The sequence below is a fragment of the Papio anubis genome, chromosome 19, assembly GCF_008728515.1.
Source record: "Papio anubis isolate 15944 chromosome 19, Panubis1.0, whole genome shotgun sequence".
Taxonomy (NCBI): Eukaryota; Metazoa; Chordata; class Mammalia; order Primates; family Cercopithecidae; genus Papio; species Papio anubis.
Genome location: NC_044994.1, coordinates 33,933,720 through 33,961,319, shown reverse-complemented (window position 1 = coordinate 33,961,319; position 27,600 = coordinate 33,933,720). Strand labels below are relative to the sequence as shown.

Here is a 27,600-nt window from a genome sequence, read left to right as displayed (position 1 = left end):
TGGAAATAGTCTAGACATAATGAAACATCTGTATCAGTTAGGAACTGTTTCAGAAAATCAGTTCTCAGACATCAGCCGAGGGCCAACCTTGCAAGGAGGCCCTTCTGAGGACAGCAGCCTTAGGCCTGCCGTGTGAAATTTTTTTTTTTTTTTTTTTTTAAGAGACGGGGTCTCTTATGTTACTCAGCCTGGTCTCAAACTCCTGGACTCAAGCAATCTTCCTGCCTCAGCCTTCCATGTAGCTGAGTGGCTGAAACTATAGGTGCACACCAACATGCCTAGCTGTTAACTCTTCCACATGTCAAATTAAAAGGGAAAAAAGGTAAGATCAAAAGAATCTCAACTTTTTCTTTTTGGGGGGTAAGTTTCAATATTCATTCATCATGTAAACTTTCAAAAAATAACAGAAGACTTTTTTTTTAATATGGGGTCTCACTCCCTGGCCCAGGATCACTGCAGTTTCATACTCCTGGGTTCAAGCGATCCTTCAACCTCAGCCTCCAGAGTACGGAGGACTATAGGCATGTGCCACCTTTCCCAGCTTATTTTTTTAATTGTCATTTTTTGTAGAGACGGGATCGTGCCATGTTGCACAAGTTGGTCTCAAACCCCTGGGCTCAAGCGATCCTCCAGCCTCAGCCTCTCAAAGTACTGGGATTACAGGCAAGAGCCTCTGCACCTGGCCACAGAACTTTTTTTTAACCTGAAAGAAGAAATTTACCAAGAGCCAACATCTTACCGAAGAATTAAATGTAAGAAGCACTCTCATTAAACTCAGGAACAAAACAAGGATGACTCTACTACTGTTTCTATTAAACACTGTTCCAGAATCAACAGTTTCTATTAAACATTGTACCCACTAAAAATAGCAAAAAGTTGAAGTTGAGAGAATAAACAAACTGATTTACTCATACATTGGAAAAATATATAGCAGTTTAAATGGAAGCACATGAGTCATACAGATTAATAAGGATAAATATAGAAAAAATTAACTTTTTTCTTAAAAAAGTAAATTACAAACTAAACAAAAGAGGGAACTTCTTATGTGATTCTTAAATCTTTTTTTTTCCCAAATGTGAAACAAGGCAAAATGTTAACATATATTCAATCCGGATAGTGAATACATGGACATCTATTACATGCTTCTGTGTATTTTTCTATTTGAATTGTTCTATGATAAAAATATAAATTTTAAATACATAATGTTAAAACCCCGACAGTTAACTTCCCAGGACTAGGAAAACTGAATAAATCAATGAGTGCCTTTATGCTACCCCTTCTCAACAATCTTGGTTTTCAATTACTACTTAGCTAAATTATTTGGTTAACTCTTCTAGGCTGAAGGGCACTTTGATGAAGATTATGATTCAACTAAACTAAACCAATCTGGTGTCTAACACAGACCTGCTTCTTCAATGTGCTTTTAATGCATTCAAAACAAGTAAAAAATATTTAAAAATACTGTTATCTTTAGGGATTTTTCCTTTAGAATTTCAATCCAAGACCTTCTTAAGTCCATGCCAAACTGTCCCCTTGAGAATAGGACCAAGGGAACCAAGGAACCCCTTGGTCCTTTTGGGTTATCTTCCTTTTTAGGTTCTCAAATCAATGGAACATCTTGCCTTTCTCAAACTTTCTGAGAACTGACATATCCCTAACTTGGTCCATTATTGCACTCCTTGATTATAATCGCAATCCCAAGTATAATATAACATCTTTAGTTCTTTCCAAAATTCCTGTTACTCCCTTTTCATTAATCACTTCTTTTATAGCGGTGTAAATTAGCCTAGAGGTCCAGCATGGTGGCTCATGCCTGTAATCTCAGCAGTCTGGGAGGCTGAGGCAGGAGGACTGCTTGAGCCTAGGAGTTTAAGACCAGCCTGGGCAACCTAGTAAGACACCATCTCTATATAAAAGAAACTATTCGAACATGGTGGTGCACACCTGTAGTCCCAGCTCCTCCAGAGGATGTGGGAGGATCACTTGAGTCCAGGAGACTGAGGCTACAGTGAGCTGTGAATGCACCACTGCACTCCAGCCTGGGCAAAAGGGCGAGACCCTGTCTCCAAACAAACAAACAAACAAAAACAAAAACAAAAAATTGGCCTAGAGAAGCAGTGTCCTTTTTTTCTCAAACTTCTGAAAAATAATCCTGTGATCAAGTCAATAATCTGACAAAAGCCTGAGCTGAATGAATGAGACTTCATTACCATCATTACTAACTTTCTAGCTGCATCATTTTTTGTGATCACACAAAGAAAATAGCCATTTCCAGCCCAGGCATGGTGGCTCACACCTGTAATTCCAATGCTTTGGGAGGCCAAGGCGGGTGGATCACTTGAGGTCAGGAGTTCGAGACCTGCCTGGCCAACATGGTGAAACCCTGTCTCTCTTAAAATTACAAAAATTAGACAGGCGTGGCGGCATGCACCTGTAATCCCAGCTACTCAGGAGGCTGAGGCAGATCTACTGTTTTTTTTCATTGCTTTTAAAGTATGTATTGGTAACAACTAGAGCCATATATAATTCATAACTCCAATTCTTTCATAGCACAAATATGTAATGGGTGCTTACCATAGGCAGGTCACTGTTTACTGACTTAATGGGCATCATATTTTATGCCATACTTGAGGACATGCACTGTAGACATTGCTTCATATTCTAGTTACCTTTTCTCCTGTTTTCAATTTTAATCTTCTAAATAAGAACAATACACTCTTCATGCAAATACATTCTTCTCAATCCTTAAATCTTAAGCATATGTCACTGATACTTATTTTGGAAAGAGATTTCCATAAAGAATTTAAAGACGTGGTTTTAGGTGCTGGTTTTGCAAGTTACCAAATATGTAACCACAAATAAACAGCTTAACTTCTCTATGCTTTCATCTTTTCATGAATTTAAAAACAATGTAGTGTATAAGTCCTAATCCTACACTTCTCAGAATCAAATAAAAGCAAGTAAAAAAGTAATAACAACAGCTAACATTTATTAGTGCTCAGTATTTGCTGAGCAGTATGCTAAATCCTTTAAATATTTTATCATTTACACTTAGTCTTCACAATAATCTCCAAAAACAGATACAACTACTATTCCTACTTTACAGAAGAGGATTTCATGACTTAGTAAAGGTTAAATAGCTAGTTGAAGATCACAGCTGGGATTTGAATAAAAAATGGTCTCTAAAGCCATGATCTTAATCCCTTCTCTACTTTAGTTTGCAATCTATGCTAAGAGGTTTTGTTGATATTAAAGCACTTTACATATGCAAAGTGATTATAAATGTAGTTACTATTATTAGTCACAATAACACTAACAACAATGACATCGGGAACTTAGTAACACAGTTTTTTTTTTGCTCTTCAACATTTAGAAGTCTGCCTTTGACAATGGTGAAGATACAAGACTTGTACGTGTACAAAAACCTAAAATCTCAAGGCTCCTCTAACCAGTGCTTTAGGACAAGTACCCATCTGATGCAATGGATTAATGCAAAATACTTTCTTTCAAGGGTAAATATTATAGTGGGTCAAACTACTTTAATCCCACTTTAGAAAATTAATTATGTAACCAGAAAATTCCTTGCTATCTTAATCTTGATTTTCATGGATTATTTTGTGATTGTGATAATTTGTCAATGTTTATTCAAAAGATGCAGTACAACCAGCATATTCAAGTAAATTTAAATTAAAAGGATACTATAAAGAAAGTTCTTTTGGCCGGGGGGTGTGGCTCATGCCTGTAATCCCAGCACTTTGGGAGGCCGAGGCAGGCAGATCACGAGGTCAGGAGATAGACACCATCCTGGCTAACACAGTGAAGCGCCGTCTCTACTAAAAATACAAAAAAATCTAGATCCTTGAGGAATCGCCACACTGTCTTCCACAATGGTTGAACTAGTTTACAGTCCCACCAACAGTGCAAAAGCGTTCCTATTTCTCCACATCCTCTCCAGCACCTGTTGTTTCCTGACTTTTTAATGATTGCCATTCTAACTGGTGTGAGATGGTATCTCATTGTGGTTTTGATTTGCATTTCTCTGATGGCCAGTGATGATGAGCATTTTTTCATGTGTCTGTTGGCTGCATAAATGTCTTCTTTTGAGAACTGTCTGTTCATATCCTTCGCCCACCTTTTGATGGGGTTGTTTGAGTTTTTCTTGTAAACTTGTTTAAGTTCTTTGTAGATTCTGGATATTAGCCCTTTGTCAGATGGGTAGATTGTAAAAATTTTCTCCTATTTTGCAGGTTGCCTGTTCACTCTGACGGTAGTTTTTTTTGATATGCAGAAGCTCTTTAGTTTAATTAGATCCCATTTGCCAATTTTTGCTTTTGTTGCCATTGCTTTTGGTGTTTTAAACATGAAGTCCTTGCCCATGCCTATGTCCTGAATGGTATTGCCTAGGTTTTCTTCTAGAGTTTTTATGGTTTTAGGTCTAACATTTAAGTCTCTAATCCATCTTGAATTAATTTTTATATAAGGTGTAAGGAAGGGATCCTAGGTCTAACATTTAAGTCTTTAATCCATCTTGAATTAATTTTTATATAAGGAGTAAGGAAGGGATCCAGTTTCAGCTTTCTACATATGGCTAGCCAGTTTTCCCAGCACCATTTATTAAATTGGGAATCCTTTCCCCATTTCTTGTTTTTGTCAGGTTTGTCAAAGATCAGAGGGTGGGAGATGTGTGCCATCCCATTACTGGGTATATACCCAAAGGATTATAAATCATGTTGCTATAAAGACACATGGACATGTATGTTTATCGTGGCACTATTCACAATAGCAAAGACTTGGAACCAACCCAAATGCCCATCAATGATAGACTGGATTAAGAAAATGTGGCACATATACACCATGGAATACTATGCAGCCATAAAAAAGGATGAGTTCATGTCCTTTGTAGGGACATGGATGAAGCTGAAAACCATCATTCTCAGCAAACTATTGCAAGGACAGAAAACCAAACACCGCATGTTCTCACTCATAGGTGAGAACTGAACAATGAGAACACTTGGACACCATAAGGGGAACATCACACACCGGGGCCTGTCATGGGGTGGGAGGAGAGGGGAGGGATAGCATTAGGAGATATACCTAATGTAAATAATGAGTTAATGGGTGCAGCATACCAACATGGCACATGTATACATATGCAACAAACCTGCACGTTGCGCACATGTACCCTAGAACTCAAAGTATAATAATAAAAATAAATAAAAATAAATACATAAATAAAATAAAATACAAAAAAATTAGCTAGGCATGGTGGTGGGCGCCTGTAGTTCCAGCTCCTTGGGAGGCTGAGGCAGGAGAGTGGAGTGAACTTGGGAGGCGGAGGTTGCAGTGAGCCAAGATCACGCCACTGCACTCCAGCCTGGGTGACAGAGCGAGACTCCATCTCAAAAAAAAAAAAAAGTCTTTTTTAGATTTCCCAAAACTGAGAAAAATATCTCAGAAACCTTTCCAGCTCCTTCATGGTTAACTAAGAAATCAACAATATCATGAAGACTACTTAAATTTCCAAAGTACCTTGAAATGTGGTGTCCTAGATAGCAGGCACAAGTAATACGGTTACCAGAAAGACGTACTCACCCACTACAAATTTGTAAATTGGCACTCTAGATCAGTGCTGTCAGTAGAACTTTTGTCAATAATGGAAATGTTCTACATGTGCACTGTCCCACAGATGTCTTCTAGCCACAAGGGGCATCTGAGCATTTGAAATGTGGTTAAAGTACAGAACAACTGAATTTTTAATGTTATTTAATTTTAATTAACCCAAATCTAAATTGCTACACGAGACTTGTGGCTGTCATATTAGACACTGCAACTCCAGATTATAAATGACTCTTAGAAGTGGTTGGCATGAACCTATTCTCAAGCAACAATTTCTAAATGAACTTAAAAAATCCAGCTCCTATTTAAACTTGAGGTCTGGACCCTGGACCCACAGTGACTCCACACAGGCACTCTGTGGTTCAGCCTGAAACACCACCACACCTTACCACATCTTCCCTGCAACAGTGTTCACCTCTATATTCTACTCAACAACATTCCCATACCTAACTGTGTCACACAGACCCAAAGCATTTTTCATCTAATCGTTCCTTTCTCTTTGCCTCCCCTTAATCAAATTGACAGAAACTGAAGCACATTCCAAAGGCATCAAGCAGAGCTGCTAAAATGAAAAGCAGACAGTGGAGAAGCATGTTTTTGCACTAACCTTTCATGTCTAAAGACATGGATTCAAATATAAATCAAACACTAAAGCTTGGTAGTCACATCCAAAATCCCAGGTGGGTATGCATTCTAGTCATAAAACTCTGACAATATGACAGGCTAAAAAACAGAGCAGATGGGAACAATGGGTAAATTTGTTCAAGTAAGGCCCACAACCACTAAAAGCCTGGGTCATGGACAATGAAAGTTTAATAAATGCTCCAGAAGTCTGGTCTTTTATTATTTTCACAAATGAATTCAAACGGAAAGACACCGTATTACTAAAAATTAATTAGGGAAACTCAGAAATGGGAAAAAGAAGAAAATGGGGCAGGGGGTGGGAGGGTGGTAGTTTATTTAAATATATTCATTTCTTTCTGTTCCCTACTAGAAGTCTAAAAAATTCAAGTTACAAAAAATAAGAATTAAATTAAGGAAAGTGGTTTTGCTTCCTTTTTTCATACTCATTTTTCCTTAAAGCAAAATTAGGCATGTTCACAAAATCATGTAAAATCATGAGAAAAGGTTAATTCTGCTAAACTCATTCTGAAAGGACTGGACTTTGAAAAATTGTCAAACTTGAAAAGCAGGTTTTTAAACTTCAGCTATTCATACTGTAGTCGGAATTCAACTGTAATAGGTGAGCAATAAATCAGAAGAGGGTTAAGTCCGGCTTGTAGTGGAAGTTCTTTGCTCAATAATTATCTAACACTGTCTTTTCACAGGCCATTAAATAGTTAATCTTCATTTCACAGTCCTGTTGTCCATTATCCCTAGATAACCAAGACTGAAGTAGTTCTAGAAGTGACTAAACTTTCTTATCCTGCAGTTTGAAGACTGTTACTATGCTACTTATTTAGGCTCATGGATACCATGCGTTGTAAAAATGTTTTGCTATTATTAAGATTTATGTATATCTTTTTGGTCTTAAGTCAACTGTCTTCTAAAAAATTAGAAACAATCATGGTGAATGCACTGGATGGAAAATAAAAGTGCAACAAGAAATAAACCATACTTAACATTCATAAATTTGAATACTAATTTCTTTTCTTAAAATGGTAGCGTGAGAAATACAGACATTACATCTACCATCTCTGTTCCTTCTGTACGAAAATGGAAACAGGGAGCATACAAATACTTTCCCATGTTTAAAAGTTTATTATACCTAACACAATTTCAAAATGTTTTGAGAAAGAGAGTGACCCTCTCACCGAACAATTTTTTACAATGTGTAATCAGAAAAAGAGAGAGTGAAAGACAGCAGGCACTACTGTGGCACAACTCTAAGAACAATTTAAGCATCTAAGCATAATTTTAAGAATGTAAGTATAATAATAATAAATTTAGTCAAAATAATTCTAAGTTAAGGATATAATTTTAAGAATGTAAGTACCAAAGTATACTCCCTCTGGTAAGTTAGTAAATTAACTAAATTAATTTACTTTACTTACTCTCTTACTCCCTAGTAAGAGAGTAAATTAAGACCATAGAAGCATCAAAATATATTTTCTCAAGTATAAGGCAAGGCCATGTTTTAGGTGAGGAAGAGTTGTTTTCCAGAAACGCTGTCTAAAAATGTAAGAAGCAAGCACTAATCAAACAACAAAATTAAGAGCAAAGCCCCATTATTCACATTAGGCAAGCCCTATGTAACACTTTACCCTAGGCATACATATTGCAGAAAAAAAGGAATGACCTGAAAATAATACATTCAAAGTTGCAAATGAATAACCACGATTTTATTCTCTACTAAGATAATCACTATGAAACCCAGGTAGATAATCTCAATTATTTCCTATATCAGTACTTTTAGAATCAATTAAATATAAAGAGCTACATGAGACCATAAAAGTCATTCATCCATTCTAAACATCTGATTTTGCAAACTTAAAAATTATTTTCCCCAAGTTAGTAGAATGGCCAAAACTCTGACTCACAGTACACTGCTCTTCCCACTATAATGTGTTTCCAAGTGCCCAACCTTCCAATTTTGTCAAATCTTAACACATCATTTTAAAAACACATTTCTCTTCGATAGCAGCTGGGATAGATAACAGTTCTGAAACTTCAAAAACCACAAGCAACTGCTATATCAAGAAGAAGGGACTATCGAGTTAGCCCAATACGTCAAGAAATAAAAAGAGCTTCCTTCAAAGAGGGAGGAATTCTTTAACAATGCTACAAACAGGACACCTTTTTCCCCTTTAAAAGAGTAATTACTCATTTTGATGGTTTCTGTTTAGTCTTTGGGGAACACAAGTTAATACTAATGCAAGCTGTCACAGCACAGCAAGCTCAGATGTCTCTACTCCATTCAGAAGTTAAAAGTACAGTTCTATTAGGGATGAAAGGATGTGGAAAGAGCTAGGCTCCAATTATTATCAGGAGGACTGTAAGCTGCTCACTCTCATTAATTTTTATTCCCATTTTACAAACCAATAAAAACTTACCTGAAAACTGCTAACCATTCTGAACAATACAAACAGCATACAAATTTTAATAACTACCTCTTGAAAAAGCAGAATCCACTTGGAATACTCTAATATAAAGAATTTAGACTGGTGATGATTGTTATCAATTAACAAAAACATTAAGAAGACTTCTTTCCTACACCTCACTGACCTCTGCACATGCTTAGTCATCATTTTTAGAGTTGCTAATGTGCACAAATAACTAAAAGAAAAATACGAACAAGTATTAAGGGTTACTGTTTCAATCATTAAAAAGGTGATCATTATTAAGTCACATCTTTTTTCTATAAAATTCAAAAGATTAAAATGAGAAATCTATACTATTAACGTTGTGCTACATTAAAAAACCAGAAGTCCAACTGGGACTAATTCCAATGATTATACTCCATACATGAAGCCTGAAAAATGTCAGTTGTTACAAAAATTATTTTTTAAACCTTCCATCAAAAATAATTAGGGAAAAAAGTTAGAAACCTGTGAACAGAAGCCTAAATAATGTGTTTAACAGAGAAACAATGTAGTTACATTGTGCAACTATAAAGCTTTATATTTCTTGACTCTGGCCATTCCCCCTCAGACTTAGAATTTCACCTACCATATGAATCATAATGGCTACTCTTAAAAGACAATTTGAGAGCTTTTTTAAAATATTATTTTTTATTCTTTTTTAATTCAACCTTTTTCATATTATAGTGATCCACAGGCTATAAATGAATTGATTCTAATAAAATTTACATTAACTATTCCAGGTTTGTAAAAGGGACAGAGAGTAGCTCAAATGAAAGATCATCACTAAGATAAAGTCTTAAAGGCAGACATATGAAAAGCTTGAGACCTTTCCTACATCCCATGTTAGAATGCATACAAAATCTCAGAATGAGTAGAAGAAACGAATATTAAATTTTATTTAATTATGGATGGGAGAAGTAGACAATAGTATATTGGTCAATACAGTTACCAGGTTGCTACGACATCATTCTTCCTTAAAAGAGCAATACAAAAAGACAAATTGAACTTGACAAAAATTCTATGTTGAAGCACGAAGCCTAGCCAACTCAAGTACTTATTCTTGAAGATTTTTTCTATATGTGAGTAAAGGCAATAAGCTGTTAAAAGCTTAGCATCAAAACTTCCTCCAGACATTAAAGAGGCACTCCTACTAATAAGACTGCAAAAGAAAAGTACACGTTATAATTACAAGAAAGTGTCCTAACCAGGTAACTGCAAAAGGATCCTTAAACAGTATCTAATACAGTGCTTTGTGAAAGGAGGTTCACAAAATAAATGACAGCGTTGCAATTTATGCACAGAATAGAGTTTAGTTTTTATATTTCTAAGTGAAAACACTTGATTAAAACAACTTTGAAAGAAAAAGATAATAACTTCATCCGCGTACAAAGAAACTTTATACCAGTTAATTGTATAAGTCATCTTCACTTCCAAATGGCATAAGCTTCTCTAGCATGTTACACTTACAACTTTAAGGCTATGTCACCAGAAAAAGTGGGTGGTCATCTTGAAAATGTCACCAACGCTCTACATTTTCAAACCTGACAGATTTCCGGACACAAGATCACGTATTGTATGATTCCATTTATATGAAATTTTCAGAACAGGCAAACCCATAGATATAGTAAGTAGATTAGTAGTTGCCTGGAACTAACTGCAGGGAGGAGGAAATGGGAGTGACTGTTAATGGCGCACGGTTTCTTTCAGGGGTGATGAAAATATACTAAAATTATATAGTGGTGGTGATTACACAAGTCTGTAAATTTACTAAACCATCAGACTGTATGCTTTCCAAGGGTGAATTTTATGGTATGTGAATTATATCTCAATAAAACAATTATTTAAACGTTAGATTTAGATTTTTTAAAAATCTGACAGAATTCATAATGTCAAGGTATATATACTACAATAGACATCAGTCAGAGCTTTGCACCTGTTCCAAATGACTTTTTTTTTACCTTGGCAAGGCGGCTCATCTGATCTTCTGAGAGAGTGCTACTTGTTCTGCCAGGAGTTTTTGTGGGTTCTGATCCATCTGCTTCTACATTAGGCCAGACTTTCAAGTCATGCATCCCTTGGCGAAACATGCTAGGGAAAAAGACAATGTTCAGGGTAGAAGTAAATTAATACAGTTCATTACAGGAAATTTTAGATTCCTAAAAATAAAGAGAATTCTACACATGGAAATGTATATCTCCACTGCCAAGCTTTAAGCCCCCAGTGGAATGTAAAGCAATTAACCAAGCAACTAAAATCCATGTCACACTGCTTTGTACATGCCATTCTTTTTTCCTCCAAGCAGTCAGAACTATGACAGAGAATTCTACATACAGAGTGGAAGGAGAAGGATGAGAAATGAGCACACACATTTCATCACTTTGGTGAAGATCTAAGGAATAACAGAGATCAAACTTCTAACCAATTGAAGAATGTCACATTTACAATGACTAAAATCAAAATTTAAATAATTACATAACTGTTTTCTTTAAATGATATTACAGTAGACTATACAGTCAAACTGCCTGTACTTGAATCACAGCTGTGCTATTACCCACATAACCCTAGGGTAAACTACTTAAACCTCCCTGAACCTCAGTTTCCTCTTTTATAAAATAGGATAAAAGGACTTGTATCCCACAAGGTTACTGGAAAAATTAAATAAATCAGTACAAGTAAAAAGTCATTAGAACAGTGACTGGCCTACGGTAAGTATTCAATAAATGTTAGCTATTACTAGTCTTTTTGCTGTACAAATTGATTTTTCTCCTTTCTTTTCCATAAAAGGCATGTTCTAAAACTGAATAGTAGACTCACACAAAAACATTTCCCATGTGTATAAATCAAAATTTAGCATATAGCCAGAATTCAGCCTAAGCTTGGTTATCCCGCTTCAAAGTGAAAGAATATATAACCTTTGTCCTGTTTTTGTCAAAAAGCTACCAAGAAGATATAAAGATGAAACAAACTCGTAAGAGCTTTAGACAACTATGCGTTTTAATTATGCTGCTGCCAAGTTTCCATGTTTCTTTCTGATGGGGAGGTTAAAGATGTTCTTCTGTTAATGTGTTTTCTTTTTTAAAAAAATATTTTTGAACAAGAATTTTCAAACATAAAGTCTACTCAAACAGCATCTACTCAAAGCTCAATAAGTTATTTCTTACTCTTAGAAATAAAAAGACTATAGAAATTGCAACAGAAAGAAAAAAACTCTAAGTGTGTGTAGATGAACAGGCACATCTAAAGCATTTCATACACTTTCACATTTAATACTTTTTTAAAAAAACAAGGTACAGGCTGGGCACGGTGGCTCACACCTGTAATTTCAGCACTTTAAGAGGCTGAGGCAGGCAGACCACTTGAGCTCAAGAGTTTGAGACCAGCCTGGGCAACATGGCGAAACCCCGTCTAAAAAAAAAAAAAAAAATTAAAATTAGCTGGGTGCAGTGGTACATGCCTGTAGTTTCTGGGGGGCTGAGGCAGGAGAATTGCTTGAGCCTGGGAGGACGAGGCTATAGTGAACCATGTTTGCACCACTGTACCCCTGCCTGGGTGAGAAAGTGACACTCCATCTCCAAATTAAAAAATAAAATAAAATAAACTGTCTCCTTAACTGCTAGTGGTTTACATAAATTTTTTCAAATCATTATGATAATGTTCTGGCTAATAAAAAATTCCTTCATAGATTTTCCTAAGGTAATAAAGATTTTCGCTAAACATTATATAATGTGTATAAGTAATGATGCCATAAACATTTAGATTGGGAACTATAAAAGACAGTTACAAACTCATGAGCACAATAAGATCAAAGACCGTATCTGTTAAAAGGTCCTAAAGTTGGCAATAAACCAGGTAATTCTAGTAACTGTATTTGCAAAAGCTTACCTTATGGGCCCATACAAAATGCATCAGCTGGCTGTGATGAATCAAAATTCTCAATATTTATTTATCATGTTAAACATCAAAAGAAAGTTACAGTACAAAAAACACACATATACACACCTCTTATAAAGTTAATTTTCTTTCTCTTTCAACTGAGATACAGATTCAACATTAAGCAGTCCTGCTTAGAGCAGTCTCTAAGGAACTATGTACAGTGAGATAATATCACTTTAAATAAATATCCTTAAATGTACCTTCAGAAATAGCAGAAGGCTTCCCTTCCTTCTCTCTACCTTCCCAACCCCCAGTGAATACTTTGGCTGGCTGAACTTAACTGAATCAAAAATAAGCACATTTGGCAAGAAGTCAGTTTACTAAATGATTTAGGTGCCTTGGGATGGAGCTAGAGAAGAGATTTAAGGATAGGGGACGTGGAGGGTATGGGTGATGCCAAGTGACTCAAATGAGCAAGTGAACGTATTACTTTCTTTTGACACTAATGGAACTTTGCAGAGAGTTACACAGCCTCCAGGTGGCAAGGCAGAAGATGCTCAGAGCATCGTGTCCACTTGGGAAATTAAGCCAAACAGGCAAGACAGAAGAAACAGCACAGCAGGATCTCCTTCTGACTCCAGCAGAGGCCCCAGCAACAGCTGCTGTTGATATTCCAGCTTGCAGTGCCAAGCCACTACAGCACCAACTGCCTTGAATTCCAGGATTCACACTTAGAAAAAAAAACTGCAAGAGAAATCCGCAGCTTGCATGTGGTTCTTTGCCAGTTCAACCTAACAATCAATCCAATCTTAAGCTACTTTGAAATTTCACAAGCTAGGCTTTCAAATTAAGGATGATACATTATTCTAGCCTTATCCCTAACAAATCAGTCTTTCAATTATTTATTAGACTATTCTCCAAGAAGTTCTGCCTCACACTGACTCACGTAAACAAAACAGATATTAGCAAACAGCAAGAGCTGATAGTCACAAGATTACTAATACTACAATACTAGATGTCTTGAGGATCAATTTAACAGTATTAAGTACACATGAGAAGCCTTTAGGGGAAAAGGCGAGGGACAGCTGGCGTTATTTCACTGCATAAGAAACATCTGAGGAAACTATGGTTTAAGGCAGTATTTCCCTAAGTTGCGAGAACGGTAGTGGCACATGGCATGGTTTTTGAGGACAGGTGGAAGAAAATCTGCACGTGCTTCCTACTGAGACCACCCAGAATATTCATATTGCCCTGTCTCCCTGGATGGCAGCACCATGCAGGGAAGTAGCTGTGAGCCAGCAGCACAAGGAGATGTCTGCACTCTGCCGTAGCACCAGGAACATCCTGAACATCATCTTTCACTAATCAAAGCTGCACGAGAAGACCTGTAGCTGCTGAGGACTAGGGAATGCCTGGCTTTTCTTCAATGCGAGGCAGCTCACCCGCAGGGCAAAGCTGCAGGACAGAGAGGAAAAAAAACAAAAAGTTGTTTTAATTTCATAGAGTTTCTTAGAATTCCTTCTTCTGAGGTGAAGGTCAGTACAAGCGCCAGCACAGGGGGGAATACAAGTTGGTGATTTAGTCTTTTTTCACTCCACCCCGTCAAAATATCTTAGACCTGTATTAAAATCTTACGTTATGTTAGTTATGTTTGGATAACTGCCTACAACTATATAGGAGTTGAACTGATTAAAAATGAAAATGATGTAAAGCCTGATCTTCACCTTAAGCTGAGAGTGAGCTGAATATCCCGTGTATATCTGACTATGGAAAACAGAACCATTCTAATTAAAGGACCTTTTTTGCAGATACTGTATGCATATTTTGCAAATCAAATGAATTCCATATCATGTGTATTCACTAGGGATTCTTTTACTTCAATTTCTAAAATTTAATAGCATAGTTATTGTCATTATATTTAGTCTTACTATTACCCACTAATGTTAAATAATACCTGTTTTCCATGTACAACAGGGATATCATGTTTTTCTTTTAAAATAAGTGGAAGTTTTAAAAAAGTAAGTTGGGTTAAATAAAAATATCAAGAACAATAGGCCAGGTGCGGTGGCTCACGCTTGTAATTCCAGCACTTTGGGAGGGCGAGGCAGGCGGATCACCTGAGGTCAGGAGTTTAAGACCAGCCTGGCCAACATGGTGTAACCCTACCTCTACCAATAATACAAAAATGAGCTGGGCGTGGTGGCAGGTGCCTGTAATCCCAGCTACTCAGGAGGCTGAAGAAGGAGAATCGCTTGAACCCAGGAGGCGGAGATTGCAGTGAGCTGAGGTCGTACCACAGCAGGGCAACAGAGTGAGAATCCATCTCAAAAAAAAAGGATAATATACTTAGTAAAGAGATATGAATGGAATTCTAAAAGTGATAAGTAAATGACTCAAGTTGGAGAAATCAAGCTTTAAGCGAGATAATTTCACGCAATCAGTGCTTCTCTCTAACAGGTTTCATTCATATCGGGCATCTGATGTGTTCGCGACATGAAGGAGTAGGATGACCTATTTTCCAGTTAGAGTTAAGAGAAAACAGATGACTTTCCAAGATTCAAAGTCTTATTTTAGTTAATGGCAGAAAACAAATTTAAGTAACCACTCACTTATTGCTACTGCTCCCTTTATAGAAATCCTTGGGGTTTAATGACTTTTTTAAAGTAGAACAAGTGCTACTGATTTATCTTTTAAGCACGCTGGCAGCTTGGTTTGGATGGGAGGTAAAGGAATTTTCCCTTCACTGGGATATACACAGAATTACAAATAAAGTGGGCTCCAAGGGAAGGAGTAAAGAAGAGGAACACATGAATGTATGTATAAGTCATATTAATAAACTACTATCACAAAGGTCAGTTCAGTGCTTCTCAAAATGTGGTCCATAGGCTCCCTTTCACAGAATCACTCAGGAAGATTGTTTAAAATGCTGATTCTTGGGCCCTACCACAGACACAATGAGTTAGTGAGAACCCAGGAAGATGCTTTTCTCATAGGCTTCCCAGATGATTCTTAAACACAGGTTGATTACTACTGATTTAGTGTAGTACCTTAAAAAAAAGTGCCAGAAGCCAAACAAAACAGTACCAAAAATCAATCTGAGAGTTTGTTTAGATGTAGGCAGGTCATTTCACTGCATCTGTGGACATTTCAATTGTCCCACAATTATATCCTACTCAGAAAATCCCCTGAAACTAGATCCTAAAGTCCTCTAAAATGCACGAGTACTAACAGGTGTTTTTATGAGAGAACTTCCTACTGATATTCCAGAAGGTAAAACCACTTGTGATGAATCTGGGAGGAAAAACTAAGAGGAACGTCTAGTTATTTCTCAAAAACATTTAGCCACTAAAAAAGAGCTGTACATTTTTCTTTTTCTTCTCTGTTGCAAACAAGCCCCTCCCTAGTAACAAAAAATAAGGGGTAAATACTCTGTAAAAGAAATAATACTGATTTAGTAATATGTCCATTCTGCTGTAACATGCTATTTTATCAAGAAGTATATTTTAAAACTGAAAGTTACAATGTTTCAGACTATATTGAAATTATTTTTCCTGTGCGGATTTTAATAACAAATATCTCTTTAATAGCCACATTAAACTAAAATACCTAGGTATTAGTAAGCAACCAAGCTATTCCAAATGGGATTACATCTAGATTTCATGGATGAGCTCAGAAGCCTTTCCGACACACTCTATTTCTGGATAGAAAAGTTTAATATTATAAAGGCATCAATTCTCTCTTTAATTAACATATATAATTCAGTAAGATTTTCTAACAAAATAACAGTGAGTTTAATTGAGAAAATAATATTAAAATTTATCTGCCAAAACAAACCTGGAAATATTTTAAAAGAAAGACTAATAAGAATTACCCCTATCTAATATTTAAACATTTTATAATACTATCCTAACTGACAGAATAGCCCAGGAATGATACCTAATATTTACTGAGGTCATTTTAATATGTATTCAATACATAAATATATGATATAATATTTATCAGGACCATTAAATGTATTTAGTAATGTAATAATGATAAACTACTTAATGAGGGAGATACTATTGTTCTTTCATTTAACATATGAAGACATTGAGGCATAAGATTAAGTAATTTGCCCAAGGATACACAGATACTAAGCAAAGAAGCCAAGATTTGAAGCCAGATAATCTACAACTTGCTTTCCTAACCACTATAGCACTATACACTAAAATGCCTCTCTTAGACTTCAACACAAGATGAATTGAGGATGCTATTTTAAAATAGCTGGATAAGATGGCTTATTTAATAAGCATTTGTTTTGGTTTTCTCTAAAAAGCTATTCTCACTATATCCTTCCTTTCACAATAGTAATTTTAGATAAATCAAAGATTTTAATGTAAAGGAATAAAAGCATAACAGAAGAAAGCATTTTAAAGAACCTTAAATGGGAACTTTCTAAAACATTAAATTCACAGTCCAAAAACTAAAAACTGATAGCTTCAAGATAACAATTTAAAATACATGAAGAGCAAACAAATACATACTAAGTCAAAAGAACAAGCCAAACCAGAAAAGCAGTATTTGTAACATAACCCACAACGGGCTAATTTCATTCATCTACAAAGACTCCTTATATGTCAACAAGAAAACGACAACTCAAAAAAAAAAAAAAAAAAGCAAAGAATTTTATGGTATGTGAATTATATCTCAATTTCTAAAAAGGACAAAGTACCTCGAAAAGCAATTCATGGAAACATAAACACAAATAGTCAATAAACACTCCAAAATATGATCTTCCTCATCCTTAATGACGTAAAAATTAAATAACATTTTTTAACTTTAAAGTAGACAAAAATTAAGGCATTTGTAATATCCAGACAGATTAAGATCTATACCATTTCACACTGAAAGGAACCAGAACTTCTTTCAGAGATTTCAGGTCTGGAGCAGAAAATTATCAAATGATCCTGGAAAAACTTGTCTACCACAAAGCAAAGAAGCTACCAATCACTACTAGTGTACTGTCCAAAGGACATGGGGTCTACTTGAAGGAGCTCCTACTGACCAAAAATGGGATTTTTTGAGCATTATAAAGAGTAAAGACAGCAATGGACTGAAACATATAAAAAACAGAATGTACAAAAGCCATCAATCACCACCTTTACAAGTTACTAGGGCACAAACTCATTAGTCTTGAAATTGATAAAGGGAAAGAAAATTAAACATTTATCTGTCTTTCCTATATGAACTAACTAAGTACTTGATGAAGGACCAAGTTCTTTAGTGAAAAATTCCAATTAGTAAATGCAGAATAATAATAGAAAGTCACAAATTCTCTAAAGATAGACTGAGTCCTCTGTCCCTGGAGAAAAAGGATATAGCGAAAATATCCTTTGGAACGGTGGGTTTTTTTTTTTTTTTTCTTTTTACAATAAACATTTGTATTTGTACATGTTTCAAAAACTGAATTATCTTTTCTATCACAATCATTACCATCATTAGCAAATGAATGCTTTTTAATCCTGTTTTTCATCCTTTCTATCAATATTATAAAAAAGCAGATAAACCCTATAACAAAGCAGTTATAGTATACGTCAAAGTCACTTTTCCCTAAAAGCAAGATTCTATTTCCCAATGACTTCTATTTTCTAGCAGAAATCACACTACCAATCACCAACAGTAGAGCAATATAAATTGATTTCTTTATCTATCTGTATATCCTATAGGAAATACATGCTAAATTCAGTATAAGGAATGATCAAATCATATGTACCTAACTGGTTTACACTGGAGCCTGGGCATAAACTATTAAAGCCTTCCCTCATTCTGAAAAAGAAAAGGGTCAGAAAGCAGCTGCACTCCTACAGATGAGACCAACAGAATGCTTACCCGTATTTCCCAAAGAGCGAAACCGTTGTTCCTCCTACAGGCACTGCTTTTCCAGGTCCATACACATCCCATATGGTGAGCGCCACTTGGGCATTCCTGGGCAGGTCAGGGTATTTTACTGGTAGTTTCAGCCATTCGTTCCAGCTATGGAAATAAAGTTAACATAAATCAGAAATATACATATGCATGTGTGTGTATATATATGTGTGTATATATGTACGTAGATGAATAAACGTGTGTGTGTATATGTATATAGATAAACCCTCTATATATTTATGTAAATCTTCTTATACATTTAAACTTCACACTGTATTCGATAATTTCAACCCTCTTCAAGAGAAGCTGGCTTTTAAATTCCAAAAGAATACTGTGCCAACATTATACAAACTATTCCCTAGCAGACACATAGAATTCTATTTCTGTTTACTCAAAATTATTCTGTTCATTCAAAGTTATTATCTAAAGGACATACCCTAGTCTATGTTAAATACATCTGTATTGATAAAACATTTAACAAAATTTCCAAAACTTAAACAACAAATCATTTTTATATGCCATATAAATTAGGGATGGCTATCAATTTCAAGAAAAAGAGTTATTAAATCCTTTTCTTCTACGAAATACTTTTTTTAAAAAATCACAAGCTTAAGAAAGCCAGTATCTACTATAGATAGGCTCAAACAACTAAATGAAATTATTTCATTACTAGCCACACGGTAGGGCAGGCTAAAAAGAAAAACACTAAGCAGTGCCATCTTTTGCCAATGAATAAACCACACACCAGCTAAAGTTAAAGACAACAATAAGCAATTTCTTTTTGGAAAATATTGTGAAATTTCTTATTCTGTCCTTTAATGACAACGAGACAATACCAATGACCAACTAATCATTTGTCTCAAACCTTTTGCTATCCAACACCAGGCAACAACACCTCTTTCAATCAAAGCAACTGCACTTAATCTGTTTTATATACTAGCCTTCTGCAGAAGAGTTCTTTTGAAAAAAAAAAAAAAAAAATGATGCTATTTTGGAAGGCCGAGGTGGGCAGATCACTTGAAGTCAGGAGTTCGAGACCAGCTTGGCCAACATGGTGAAACCCCATCTCTACTAAAAATACAAAAAAAAATTAGCCAGGCGTGTTGGCGCGCCTGCAGTCCCAGCTACTTGGGAGGCTGAGGCAGGAGAATCGCTTGAACCCAGGGGGCAGAGATTGCAGTGAGCCAAGATCATGCCACTGCACTCCAGCCTGGCGACAGAGTGAGACTCCATGTCAAAAAAAAAAAAAAAAAAAATCCTTCAGCTAAAAACTTTGAAAACTGCTCCAGATATTCTAGAAGTTATAGAAAAATCTAGTCAGACACCAAAAAGGTATATATTTTGGACACCACTTTGTTTTCTTCCTCTTCATGCAACCCTATCCCATCCCTATCCCATCTGCTAACCCTCATTAACCTTAAGATTACATTCACCTGGCAACAATCAAAACATTACAAGATTGCAAAGCCTAAATCTGGATGGTCCAATCCCCACCAAGTACCCCCATCACCGCATACCACTGTGCTAGCACTCGAATCTGATTAAAATACTTCTGTATCCTAACTTTGTAATTTTTGAATTAGATGGTATTAATATGTCTCTCTAAAGCCATTTTCAAAACCTTTATGAGACAATGTGAAATATAAGCGTTCTTAAAAATGTAAACTACTTCCCTGAAGAATAATATTCACATAAGAAAAAACTTAGAAATTTGCAGTACATACACCTAAAGATGAGAATTTACCTTAAGTGTAATTAAAGAAAGTACAAGTGTCCCTCATGGGATCTGTTAGTGTAGGACAAAACAGGACATGCTATGATAGACTTGAATAAATTTTGAATGAGTTCCTCATTATTAGAACTCTCACAACCCACTATCAGAAAGTCAGAAATCAAACAGATTTAAATCTCATACTGGCCCTAAAACACAATCTGAACTAAGGAATGCAAAAATTTGGACAGCAAGAGATCCCTTTATGACCTAATTTATTCTTTCCAAGGTTTATACAGTATCTCTTTTAAGCAAATACTTACAAAGAATAAGGACTATTTAAAGTTTTTACCTCCATTCATTTTAGGATGGCAATTTTTGTTTTGATGAACTACCAATAAATTCAACTTTTGAACACTAAAGAGCAGGATGTATAAAATGTGCAAATGTTTTCTCTTAGTCTTCTAAAGACTATTTTTTTTTACTTTATTTTATTTTATTTTTATTTTTGAGACAGAGCCTCGCTCCGTTGCCCAAGCTGGAGTGTAGTTGCTCAATCTCGGCTCACTGCAACCTCTGCCTCCTGGGTTCCAGCGATTCTCCTGCCTCAGCCTCCCAAGTAGCCGGGATTACAGGTGCCTACCACCATGCCCAGCTAATTTTTGTATTTTTAGTAGAGAGGGGGTTTTACCACGTTGGCCAGGCTGGTCTTGAACACCTGACCTCAGGTGATCCACCCAGACAGTATTTTTTTAAAAAGTCTATTCTCATGGTATTTTACCAAAAATAAGGTGTTTTTCTAAATCTATTGTCTACATAGCTTAGACATTTTAATTTCAAAGTAGTTTTAAATAATTTTAAGTACTTTCCTTATTAAGTACTTTCACAATTTAAAAATTACAAATTTTTAAAATTCAAACTTTTAGAGATCAAACATGGGAGTTTTCACATTCTTGCAAATATATAATATAAAAATTAATGCAGAGAAGAGTTGGCAAATGGGAAGAGGAGGAGAAAATCTTTTATCTTTTAACTGAGAATTTGCTTTTGCTGTAATCTCCTTTTTTGTCAAGTCATGCAACAAAACCCACCATACATTTTTCCTCACCAAAATGTTTTTGACTTTCTAGACCTAAATTTGTTTTAACTCTTTTGTGAGTAATAGGTGACCTCAAAAATCTAATTAAAGCTTTGAGCTCTGTCCTTGAAAAAATACAGAAGACACAAAATTCTGCATACACCTTCAGGGGTTTGAAGACTTCCTGATTCCAGTTTAAGAATCTCTGATACAATTAAGGAATTCGGCTCCATTGTTTTAAATGTGATGATGATGGTACTATAGTTATGCTTTAAAAAACAGATATACAGAAATACTCACAGTTAAGTTGTTATAACGTTTGAGATTTGTTTCAAAATGGTGAGAATACAAGATTGGCCATGAGTTAACACTAGGTATATAACAGAAACGTAGGCGTTCACTGTATTATTCTATGTTCATAGGTTTAAAATTTTCCAGAATAAGAAGTATTAAGTATATAGAGACATATTTTTTACGTGTGTGTGTATATCTACATACACACATATCTCTCTCTCTCTATATATATATACACACAGATATATCAGATATATATAGAAATACAGATGGACTAGATAGGCAGACAGATCTCTCTCCACAAAAGACTACTGAAGAAACTACACCATTAAAATATTTGGTTTTGACATAGCCAGATCACCAGAGTTCAGGCTTCTGCTCTCTGAAAACCCTTTCCAGCCACACTTGGTGACACCTGGGACACACAGGGTTGAACCCTCTATGGCACAGTCTGGCTGTCCATGTGATCACATCCTGTCTCCCAAAGAATACGCTTTCCTTAAAAGCATACAGCCTGTGTATCCTGCACTGAGCCTACCAGAGTGCTAAATAACACTCACTCATTAAACATCAGAACTGCACTATATAGTCTATCAAATAAGAAGTGTCAAGAAGTCATATTAAAGATCCACAATACTCTTTTGAAAAAACAGGAACTTCATGTTCATCATATTTACCCTGCATCTTGACAATGTTTTGCTAATGTGCCATGCTGAATAAACCATGAATCTAAATAAATTAGTTTCATATGTAAAATAATAATAAAAATTTTAACTGAACAGATGGCAACAGAGCTATCTCTAAAGATCTGAGCTCCAAACACCAGGTTGGACAATATTTCAGACTATCCAGAAGTATTTATGCGTTCAAGAGCAGAAGATGGTAAAATGCCACAGATGTGTTTGGTCATGTAAATCAATCAAGTGCTTATCAAAATGTCGATATGCTAAATACAAACATAAATCCGTTTCCATTTCAACTGCAGTTATAATACTGATATGCATAGTACTTTATCTGAGTATGTTTCTACTTCAAATGATTTGATCAATGCCTATAGGTATTAAGAAATTCTTCTATAATTCTACTAAATTATACTGGCAGCATCCATAAAGAAAGGTAAGAACAGTCTGGAACATACCATAAGCCAGAAAAAAACTTACTTCCATCTTGTACTAAATGCTTTGTAGGATGTTCTCACTGGCAAGGCCAAAGGCTTCCCTTCTGCAAAAACCTGACAAGTAACATAAAGATCCGAGCATGTCTCTTGGTATAGTCCTGAAAACTTCAACATTGGGTCTTCTAGGACAGCTTTATAACTCTTTTGTTCTCTCTTCCCTTCCAAGCTTCCTCTGAAAGCACAAGAGCAACAATGTTTTAGACCTGAATTTTTTAAACATGTACATATATGCATAACAACTAAGCATGTACATATATGCTTTAAGCATGTATACATATGCATAAGTATAAAAAGAGTTTACCTTTGAGTTAAGGTATGCTACTTAAACAACATTTTCCTGCATATGCAATTAATGTCATTTTTATATATGGTAAGGGTTTCTTAAAATCCTAACATACCTAATATCAGCCCTATCTTCATCAACACATTTCTCTATTTTATACTTCTGAATTTTAAACCCTGCCACCAACCCTTGATCTACCCTCCAGAAGTCACCAGCTTTCTAGACCTTGGTTTCATTTTCTTCATTTCAAGTTGATCACATATTCATCTGTTCTTTCAGGAAACATTTACTATTGTGGGCATAGAAGTCCAGAAGAAAGAAAAGATAAACAATACGGTATTACAATAAAATATTAAGTCATTGCTTCTGGGGAGAAAAATTTACTTTTAACTTCATGTTTTTATTCTACTCTTTCCTTTTTTTTTTTTTTTTTTTAACTACGCATATGCACTGTCTGATCATTTCTTTAAAAACTAGTGGTGTAAGTCATAAAAGATACGCACAGGATACTATCAGAGGGAGGAACATTTTTTAGACATCAAGATTACATCAGATACTGTGCCAGAATTTTATATTTTCTTTCTTACATAATTTTCACCATATTCTCATTTTATAAATGAGGAAACAGAGACTTATAAACTAAACTCATTATCCAAAGTCACAAAGTAACAGAGCTGAGAATAAACACTAGGGCAGGGAGGCCAAAGCCAATATTCTTCCCATTACAGCAAGATAAATCAGAGTCTCAAGAGTACTTAGGCTGGCATGGGGAAGGGACTTAGTACCCCAGATAGATGTCTGAAATGATCCTGAACAATGCATGAGAGTTGGAGCAAAAGATGCAGAACGTCATCTCAAAGGGAAAGGTAACAGAGCGAGACCCTGTCTCAAAAAAAAAAAAAAAAAAAAAAAAAAAGGACCCGCTTTTTGGTTTTTCTTTATTTTTAATGTTCAAACATTACAAAAAATGCATTCGTATATTCAAGAAATACTGAACATCAAGCTGAAGGAAATCCCTTTATCAATACTGATCCTGTATAAACTACTAGTGGTGTATGCTATGGAAAATACCTTAAATGATTGTATAAAGTATCATACAAAGGTACAACGTGGTTGTTGACATATTACTTTTAGCACCATCACCACAAACTAAAAAGTAAAGGATTTGTCAGCGAATAAGGGACTTCTGAAAATAAAATGAAACGATCATTCAAAGGTGCATCTGACAACTGAGAAAATTTATTTATCACTTACTGCAGGCCTTTGACCAACACATATTTGTTGAATATTAACTGAACATACACAAGAAATGTTTATTAATTATGGATGATGCTGTGGTCAATAATTTGTGATAGCTTTGACAACACTTCTATATGACCACCTTAAAAGAGATAAAATTTCCAACTCTGTTTTGTCCGTCCCTCGTCATTATACCAGTTCCATTATCCTCATCTCAAGATATCACGCTCCTGATCTTTACTTCAGCCGTGGTGCTCCAAAGTTTTCCTGCAACGACTCTTTCCTCCTATCTTCTTGGTACCCTTGCAACTGGCACCCTCATCTTTGACTTATTCCCAACTTCCCTGACTAAACACTGCCATACTACCCAAAGATTCACCCTAGGCCTCTATCACCTCCTGTGCTGCTAATATACCATGTGCTCATCTTATTCTCGACTATCGCATCTGATTGTGCCTACCTCTCCATAATTTCTGAAGCCTTCATTCCACCCTACAAACCCCGTTCCAAAATAAAGATCGTCCTCTTACTTACGAAGAGGCTCGATTTCTTAATTTACAATAAATTAAGGCTGAACAGCAAAAACTTTAAAGACTGTAAAATACAGTGGAACTTAAGGGCTATTCCTACTGCTGTGCTTCTCACAGAGACCACATATTAAATCCTTTTCCAACAAAGCCCCTCTCCACGATCCACTCTCTCGCGCCTCCCTGGCTACAGCCCTCCCAGCCGCCCCCAGTCCGCGCCTTGAGACGAGTCACATACTTTCTCCCTCTCACTCCCAACAAGCCCCTACCCCCACGCCCCTACGCCCCAGCAATCCCACTCCCTGTCCCGAGGATTCTCTTACATCTTAAGCTGGACGTTGATATCCAGGTCACAACTGTAGATGTAGTGAAACTTCTCTGCTTCCCCCATCGCAACGTCGGCGAGGGTACGACCTATAGCGGAAAAAGTACAGGAAAGACAACAGAAATGGACCAGCTGAGTCCCACAACAGAGGAACTTCCGGTTCCGCCCTCGCTAGCACGCCTCCAATCCCAGCCTGGAGCGAGTTCCGACGCGGCGGAACTCCCGGCCGAAACAACTCTTCTGCGCATGTGCACAAGGCGCCCACCATCTTGCTTAAGGGTAAATGTATACGGGAAACGGCTTATCCGATTACATTCCAGTTTTCCTGTCTTGACAGCACTTTTTTTTTTAAAGAAAAAGAGACGCTATCATTTGAGCTTGAGCTGTACCTAAAACAAAACAAAAGAAAATTCAATTCAAAAAGAATTACAACAGCTTTCACTGGCTGCCGTCTAAACAGGTTACAAGCACAAAAATTGGAATTTTGCCAAGTTTAAATTCCAGTGGCCTTCCCCAAAATTGTAGCACTAATTTGCTACTGCAAGCAAGGATTTTCTCTTTCTGCTCTAAACAATAGGGAAAGGACTAAATAGAGAACAAATAAATCTGAGTTTCATGTTTGGTGTTGTCAATATTGATGCTACTTTGGACGTAATACGTGCGTGCATGTTTAAACTGGGAATATTCAAATTCAATGTAGTTTCAAGCCCTAACCCAAGTCAGAACCTAGAGGCTTCCTGTAATAACTCTAGAACACAGATCTCTAAACCCTGTGAGCTCCTATAATGTTTACTTTTATAATTATTATAATCTAAAATTGTAATATTCACTTCCAATTAGATTGAAAACTCTTGGAAGGTAAGACTAGTGTGCCATTTACTTCTGTGTCTTGCCCCCCTCACTGTCTAATAGATTGCTGAGTTTAATACTTCCTACTTATTGGTTGTTACTGATGATATTGAATGAAAGTCTCCATTTTCTATGCCTTTATTTCTTTTTTCTTTCTTTCTTTCTTTTTTTTTTTTCTTTTTGAGATGGAGTTTTGCTATTGTCGCCCAGGCTGGCTCGATTTCGGCAAACTGCAACCTCCACCTCCCGGGTTCAAGTGATTCTCCTGCAACAGCCTTCCAAGTAGCTGGGATTACAGGCACCCGCCAGCCAGTCTGGCTAATTTTTGTATTTTTAGTAGAAACGAGTTTTCACCTTGTTGGCCAGTCTAGTCTCAAACTCCTGATCTCCGATGATCTGCCTGCCTCGACCTCCCAAATTGCTGTCTATGTCTTTATTTCTAAGTGCTGCATTTTAAGACGGACATCACTAGAGTATGTGCAAATTAGCATAATTAGAATGTTGAAAGATTAGAAAAAAAAATATTTCAAAGAAAGGGTGAAAGGTGTGGAGCTGTTTAACCTGGAAAGGGGAAAAAAATACCTAATGCACAATGTTTTACACAAAATAAGTTCTCAAAAATATTTATGGAAGCAAGAAAAGGATTTGAGTAGAATAAAGAAAAACATGATAGTCATCCTCCTGTAACTTAAAGTTTAAACAAAAAGAGAGCACCTTTGATTTGTTCCTAAGAATAACTGCCACCAATGGTTGGAACTTACAGGAAACGTAATTTCAACAAACAATACAAATTGAACTTTCTAATTATCAGAGCCATTCAACAGTAACACTGTTGTCACAAGTGCTCTGTTTAGGGCATAACTCCAGCAATGAGTGTGAGATTTGATGTGAAACCTCAATCTTGAATAAAATATTGACTACGTGTAAAGGACTACATTATCTGATCCCAGTGGTGAATAAATTACTTTCACTATATAATGGTATTTAATGTATAAACCTAAGATAATATTATATACATACGCAACCAAACAAGTTTACAAATATAAAAACTTCAAATTAGCAATCTTAACATAATAGATAGTGGGCTTTTTACAGAAACTTTATTGCTTGTAAAATGATTATGGAATATAGTGTTGACTACTCTTACAGGACTGATTCTTTGAAATTCAGCACATCTATACTGCTGTATTCTGCATGATAATTCATTTTTCTAGCCCCTTTTTTCTATTCAAATAACTATGAACTCTTCTTTTGCATAACCACCATGATGTATTCTGGCTTTATGTGGGCTACAACACATCTTTTTAAGCCTGACTTTGTCCTTTTCTCATTGTCTCATAACAAAGTAATACTGATTGTTTCCAAAACGGTTGCAAACACAACACAGATAAAAGCACGAAAATCAAATGTCAGTACTTATTTACAAGATACTCATTCACAGAACCCAAGACAGATTTAACTTTTTAAAGATTATCAAGAGAAAAAAATAACATTAAAAATGTATTATGGAGGGATCTCAGAAAACTTGACTGTAATTGTATTAAATATGTTAATACATCAGGGAAAACTAATGTTTCAATAAGAAACAAGATTTTGGTAAGTCATGGAAGCATGGAAAGAGTTATTATAGAAACCAAAACT

The 27,600-nt window shown here is 35.9% G+C and overlaps 1 protein-coding gene across 2 annotated transcripts in view; it reads right to left on the bottom strand.

Moving 5' to 3' along the window:
• PIK3C3 (phosphatidylinositol 3-kinase catalytic subunit type 3) overlaps positions 1 to 25,271 on the bottom strand; it is a 130,135-nt gene extending 104,864 nt beyond the window's left edge. Inside the window, exons 1-4 of one of the 2 annotated variants that reach the window (XM_031658795.1) lie at positions 25,109 to 25,271; positions 22,720 to 22,908; positions 18,441 to 18,584; positions 10,658 to 10,787 (exon numbers count right to left, since the gene is read on the bottom strand). In XM_031658795.1, the coding sequence (XP_031514655.1) occupies positions 10,658 to 10,787; positions 18,441 to 18,584; positions 22,720 to 22,908; positions 25,109 to 25,176 (531 nt within the window). In that variant the 5' untranslated portion in view covers positions 25,177 to 25,271. The remainder of the gene's footprint in view (positions 1 to 10,657; positions 10,788 to 18,440; positions 18,585 to 22,719; positions 22,909 to 25,108) is intronic. The other variant, XM_031658796.1, reaches the window with a different exon arrangement.
• Between the last annotated feature and the right edge of the window lie 2,329 nt (positions 25,272 to 27,600).